Genomic DNA, 7,019 nt, shown 5'->3' on the forward strand with positions numbered 1-7,019 from the left:
TTACATCATAATTTAGTACTTTTTTTGGGACATATTTGCACATAAATAACAATGTAAAGCAGAATGTAAACAGACACAGTCCTTTGGGGAGTTAAAGCTCTGGTAAGTGAGACAAGGATGCTAATCATATCTTAATGCCTACAATAAATCTACTGTAAAATAACAGTTTTTTGTGGATACGCAGACGCAGGACGTATATCGTCTGTAAACGACGCCAGGATTCTCTTCTAAGCCCTCGAATATATTCCACTTTCCTTTAACTTGGGCTTGTGGGCGTCTGTTTTCTTCAAAATTGTAGGCCTCTCGCTTTTGTTACACGAAACGGACGACTGTGCGAGATGAGATAAAGCCCTGTGGGAAGTCAGATGGCAGATAAACCAGCCTCACCTCAGCTCAGACTCAAGTCTCGATACTTGCGTCTGCGGCCCGTGGGATCTCCCCCCGCCTCCAGTGGCAGTGGGCGTCTGTCCGCCCCCGGCGTGCTGTGAAACCCCGGCGTCACGGCTGCTGCTGAGGTGCAGTGGAACTCGCCGTGTCAACGGGTGACTCGAGAAGTTTCCCTGATAGTAATAATAAGATGGAACAGACAGGAAAGAGCAGCGCAGTGTGCAAAAGTGAAAGATGCTGAGTCAAAGGGTGGGGGCGCGCCGAGTGTTTTTGAGCCTGCTGATGAGGTAATGGACTGATACTCGCTGTCTCATACGGTGACTCGCGACTTTCTGTGCGATCTTTTAATAACACGGAGGTGGAACGGGTTTAATCACTTCCTCTCAGTTTGCAGCACAGAGCAGAGACAGAAGAAGTCACAGATGTCATTATTAAGTTTAGCTCAACAGTCGTCGTTCATTTAGTGTACATGTGCCGTTTTATATTCATTGTCTTTTGCTTCTGCTGTGCTCATGGAACTTGGTTTTTTATTCTGTTGACGCCACGTTTCACTGAGCTGACGCCTGCACAGCCCAGCGTGCACACCTGGGTTGGAACAAAAATCCCGACAATGGCATTTTTGACATTGTTATTTTAAGTTCTTTGAGTGAAACACAGAGTAAAACGGGGTTAAGGACCCTGAAGCCCACACCTCTGCACTGCACAATCCCAACATCTTTGCTCCTTCATTATTCTTCCCCATGTTTTAAATGAAGCAAAAATAACACTGGTTATATTATGTGAAATATCTTAATAGGGCCCTCAGTCATACTCTATGGAAGCACATTGCGTTTTGAAAAAAAAAACAAAAAAAACCTGTTTTTTCTGAGTAATTAATTTTTTGGTTTGTTTTTTTGAATAATAATTTAGAATTTTGTTTTCCCATTTTTCGGAGTAATTCTTTTTCTGAATTATTGAGAACCTTCACGAGAACCTCTAACCTGCAAGTGACTCCCATATTTTCAGCAGTCTGCTGATTGTCTCGTGAGTCACCACGTAGCCAGTAGTCAGTCTGAATGCATTTCAAATGCATCATCTTGTATCCGTGGACCATATCTGGCCAACTGATCCTGGAGAAACATCACTATGTCTAAAGTCCTCAGGTGCCTGCGTCGACAAACTAATGGTAAAACCATCTATGTGACTTAAGGACAGGACAATCTCCCAGTGTCTTAAACCCAGATCAAAGTAAAAGTTGTTTTTTTTTAAGTGAATGCAATGCGGTTATTATTATAAGCTATTATTATTATTATTATTATTATTATTATTACTACAAGTTAGGCCTTTACTGGGAGAATCTGTGAGATTCCAAACGACAAATGACAAACCCAAATATTACCACAATACTTGTGTACTTTTGTCTATTTTTACACGTGTGAGGGTGGTGCACAGCATATATACATGTATAAGTCTCTAATAAAAGCCTAGGAGTAATAATTAATGTGTTAATTATGCTTAAATTAAACAGATAGACTTAAATGATGTTTATAAGCAACTTCAAGCCACATTCACTCATTGTAAATGAGTTTCCCCTGGTTAGATAAAGGTCATCTGCCCCCCCCCCCACCCCGTCTATAAAATGCCATTTTTGACTCACCTTTGACCTTTAATCTGCCTCAGTTTGATCTTCTTGTGATCTAGGATCTGACGCTTGCCACTGCAGATAACTGTTTCTGCTAAATACCCACGTGTCTCTCTTGCTAAAATGAGTCGTGTTGTCTGTCTGTCTGTCTGTCTGTCTCCACGCAGGATGAAAGACAGACCACGCTTCGTGCAGCGAGCGCTGCGTCCCCATTTCCTGCCGCGGCCTTTAAGTTTGACATTTGTACGGAAATGGACATAAAGATTCATGACTTTCCGCCAAAGAGCCTGGATTTACTGCAGGGACGGGGGACGGGGGACGGCTGTGGTTAAAGCTGGACGATGTGATTCAGTAGATTTGAAATTTTGGAATCTGTGTTCTCCTCCTCTGGCTTCTCTCCTGTCCTCGTACCTCATCATCATTTCAAACTTGTTGGACGTCGCCTTTACTGTATAACCCAAACATGATAGTAATGACAGGGACTCCACACACACACATGTTGTCAATTATTTGGTATGAGTTCACAGGAACACCTTAAATCACTCTGATTCACTTCCACTTAACGCTGGGAGCGGATCATCTGTGTGGAGGTGAGGAGGAAGCACAGGATTGTGCTTGTCTCACTCAAACCCAGTCCCTCAAATCTCATGCTGTGTACAGCGTGTGCTCACGTTTCTGTCACCTTTGCACAGAACAATGAGAAGAGTTTACCTGCTTGCTGGACTTCTGTGAGGTTTACTGGCAGAGAAGAACCCAACAGCACGACACACGGACACACGGCACGACACGAGTCAAAAACTGGGTCAAAAACCACCAGGGAATCTGTCCAACGAGGCAAACGCATCCAAAAAACGGCAGGCAACAATTTCAGAGATCAAAAATACCAGGTTAATACAGAGAGAGTTAAGGGGATAGTGAGCAGGTCTAAATACAGGGGAACTCATGAGATGCAGGTGAGAAGAAGGGGGCGTGGCACAACAGGTGAGGGGAACGAGCTGATTGCACAGGAGAGAGTTGGTGAGGAGGCATGAACATAAGTATAGTATTATTGTGAACCGGATCATGTGATCACTTCCTTCATTTGGTCAGGGTTCAGCATCACTGTGTTCCACAGTCAAATATTTCCCCTGGTTTGCAAAATAAAAGTAAACGTTGAGTTATATTACTTTAATATTTTCAAAATAAGATCTAAAATCTCAAAACTCAAAATGTATTTAATTTGGACTTTTAATTCAAAAGTTTTTGTTAAACTGTTTTTTTTGGTCTTTGTTCCTTTTCCTCTGTTTTTTGTTGTTGTTGTTTTCCTTAAATAAAAAAAAATTAAGTAATTAATTATATATGTATGTATGTACGTATATATGTATATATAAAAATAAACGTATATATATATATATATATATATATATATACACAACACCTTCCACTAAATATTATAATTTACCTCTATATGTTTATAAGTTTATAAGTTCCTTGACTATTGAGTTAAAGGTGAGTAGAAACTAATTGATGAAGTCATGTAAATATGACCTTTTCGGTGGATGTTGCTGACAAATTTCACTCCTCGTTGCCTCAAATTATAAACAATGAGATGCAATCAGTAAAATGAAATGAGCTCTTTCTCTATCACCAACGATAGTCACATAATGGTAACTGTGCGGCTTATTCTTGTATTTCCATGATCTAAAAATGAATGAAACACAGCAGAGTCACACAGTTTAGATTAGAGCAGTGAACATTTATATCATAATTTACACTTTTTTGACATTTTTGCACATAAATAACAATGTAAACCAGAATGTAAACAGAGACAGTCCTTTTAGGGGAGTTAAAGCTCTGGTCAGTGAGACAGAGAGAGAGGGAGAGAGAGAGAGAGAGAGAGAGAGAGAGGGAGAGAGAGGGAGAGAGAGAGAGAGAGAGATGCTTTGGTCAAAGACAGAAAGAGAAAGAGCTGCAGCTGAGTTTCGGGGCGGATGAACAACTGCAGCAGCTGTTTGTTTTTCCAACATTAAGGGTGAGTCTTAATGCCATGAGTTTCAGTGATATTTGTACACAGTGTAAACGGCGCGAGCATCGGCACTGAAGTTATAAAGTTAAGAGGAGGAGGGGCCAGTGCATTAAAGAGGGCCGAGGTGCTTTGGTGTTTGCAGTTCATTTTAACAAGACGGCGGACGGGGGACAGGGGACAGGGGACAGGGGACGGATTAAAGACTGAAATATTAACAAAGAAAACGACAACAATCTACAAAACAAGTGACCAACACTTCATCTCATATACACACACGCACAGTTCATTATTCCCTTCTTCAGCATTGTGATTCCTCAAGTCCTTCCCTTTTGTTTCCATCTTCCTTTTTGTTTAAAAAAAAAAAAAAAAAGTTTTATTTTTGGTGGGCATTTGAAATTTAAAGCCACGTCAACTTTGGTTTCTTAGCGTCAAGAGTGAAATACCAAAAAAAAAAAAGTTCACTTCCCCGTCGGGCGTGGACAGTGTTCATAGAATAAAATAAAATAAAATAAAATAAAAATAATAATAAAGGAGGGACGATTAAGGAGGGTCGGCTCACCAGCCTCCTGAGTCCGTTATGTGCTACATGTTGAGCGGACGGTGCCGCTCGTTTTGGACCACACGAAGAGCTGCACTCCACTTCAGTTTGGTTTCTTCTTCTTCTCCTTCTTCTTCTTCAAGTAGCAAAGAAAACAAATAAATAGAAAAGCTCCCACCTTATAAGCTGTCCCAGACACTTACGTACTCACATCATCATCATCATCATCATCATCATCATCATCATCATCACACGCACACTGAGGTAACCGTTGTGAAAAATATACAAAAAAATCAAACAAAATGCCCCTTTTTTCCGTCTCAAATAATGAAGTAGGCATCAGAAATGACACAGTCACACTCGAGGGAAGCTACGGAAATAAAGCTCTCGTTTCTAAATGAACAAATCTTTTTAACCTGCGACGTTGTTTCGTCTGTTTTCATTTAAATAGATTAGATAAACCCTGAAGAGTGGACCCCCCTGCTCCTGTAGGTCAGAGGTCGCAGGCGTAGGCATAAAGGGAGTGACTATCTACAGAGAAATGGCCACATAGAAAAAAAAAAAAAAAGTATTAAAGTAACACAAGTATTTTTGTTGTTTTTGTTGTTTTACATTGATTTCACCCTGTCAGTGTAACCACAAATTCCACTTATTGCTTTTTAAAGACAACAAAAGTAGCTATAATAAATTAAGGAGGTTATAGAACAAGTAACTGATCCAAAAAAAAACAGATTTGAAAATAAAGACCAAATAATAATACAACAACAACAACAACAACAACAACGATAATAACATTATATTAACTACATTAAAGTTTAAGTCCTGCGTAGATGATTGTCTCTAAGTATAATAAACGCTGAAACCGTTAAGTAGTCATGGGACAGTGTCAGTCGTAGCCCTGAGTACGTGAGTCCCTGATAGGTTGGAGAAAACCTGGTGCGGTCGTGACGTCACTCCTGATGACGACCAGGTAGGTTATTGTTTCTATTTACAGCCGTTGCTCCAGGCAACGCAGTTCACTGTGAGCCGCGCACTTCCGCGCTCCATGTCCCCTTGAGCTCGTCACTCAAGCGTGATCCTCCGACTCCTGCTTGACGATGACGTTGGCGTGGAGCGGCAGCACGGGGCTGCTGCGCCGCACCTTGATGACCGACGTCTCGTTGGGCGACTCGTACGCGCCGTACGCCGCCGACAGGAGCTCGTCGCCCTTGTGGCGCGGGTGGAAGTGGGAGGACTTGATGTCGGCGTCCCTCCACATCAGCCCCAGCACCTGCTTCTCCAGCATGGTGTCCAGCTCCACGCCTCCCTGCAGCTGCTCCAGCCGCTCGGCGTGCTCGCTGACGTCGAAGCGCTCGATCTCCTCGTTGGAGCGCTGCACCTCATCCAGGGCCGCCTGCGTGGAGACGGCCGGGCTGCCGGCGCCGGAGCCCGCCGCCAGGCAGTAGCCCTTCAGGTGGAGCCGCAGGCTGCACAGGTGGATGTAATGGCGGTGGCAGTGGGGGCATTTGTGGGGACGGTCCCTGGAGTGCAGGCGCTTGTGCAGCTTGAGGTGGACGAACTGCGTGAACTTTGCGGGGCAGAGTTTGCAGTGGTAGGGCTTCTCGCCCGAGTGGAGGCGGAGGTGAGTTTTCAGGTTGCTGGTGCTGCTGAAGCGCTTGTGACAAACCTGCACGGGGAGAGAAATAAAGGACGTTATTCAAGAGATTTATAATGAAGGTAATCCATATAAAACTCTTTCCATTGTTAGTTAAGTGAGTTTTTCTTTCACTTTTTATCTCTAGGGAGTCGTAAGAAAGCACCTCATACAGTTTTGACAAGGTGATGATCAGCAGGAAGTTGACATTACTGCTGATCAGAGTAAGTTTATATTTACTCCCATTTAGAGACAAAAAAAGGTGGATTTTGGTGCTTAAATGGGCTTCGTTTCTCACCTGGCACTCGTGCGGCTTCTCCCCAGTGTGGACCAGGTAGTGTTTCTGTAGGTGAGCCAGCTGAGTGAAGCCTTTGTTACACGTCTGACATTTGAAGGGTCTCTCTCCACTGTGGACACGGAGGTGAACCTGCGTGATGGAGAAGAAAGAAGACAAAGACGGCGTTTAGATTCTCTGTCACTCAGACGCTGTGTTGTCACATGACAAGTCCTGGAACATGTCCGGACATAAACGCGTCTCTTTTAAGTGCTTCAACCTGATCTGCAGCCTCGTAATTACACGACGGGCCAAACAGTACACAGAAATGGAATGATAATGAGTCAGTAAATCAGACAAGCAGACGGGACATTGAGAGCCAGACACGGAAACTACTTCAGCCGGCGACTGGAGCCTCACCTTCAGGTTTGACAGCTGTCCAAAGGTCTTGCTGCACACGTTACACTCGTACTTGATTTTGCCGTTCTGCTTCTTCAGCGGGTACGGCAGTGCTTTGTAGCCGGCTGAACCCGGGCCTCGCTTCATTTTGGACAGGTTGAT

The 7,019-nt window shown here is 43.4% G+C and overlaps 1 protein-coding gene across 1 annotated transcript in view; it reads right to left on the reverse strand.

Moving 5' to 3' along the window:
• Window positions 1-3,722: 3,722 nt before the first annotated feature.
• Window positions 3,723-7,019, reverse strand: part of prdm1a (PR domain containing 1a, with ZNF domain) — a 13,106-nt gene continuing 9,809 nt past the window's right edge. The window contains exons 5-7 of the mRNA XM_058648553.1: window positions 6,879-7,019; window positions 6,483-6,611; window positions 3,723-6,217 (exon numbers count right to left, since the gene is read on the reverse strand). The exon at window positions 6,879-7,019 is cut by the window's right edge and continues 938 nt beyond it. Of these exons, the coding sequence (XP_058504536.1) occupies window positions 5,618-6,217; window positions 6,483-6,611; window positions 6,879-7,019 (870 nt within the window). The 3' untranslated portion in view covers window positions 3,723-5,617. The remainder of the gene's footprint in view (window positions 6,218-6,482; window positions 6,612-6,878) is intronic.

This window comes from Solea solea, chromosome 13 (genome assembly GCF_958295425.1).
Source record: "Solea solea chromosome 13, fSolSol10.1, whole genome shotgun sequence".
Classification (NCBI taxonomy): Eukaryota; Metazoa; Chordata; class Actinopteri; order Pleuronectiformes; family Soleidae; genus Solea; species Solea solea.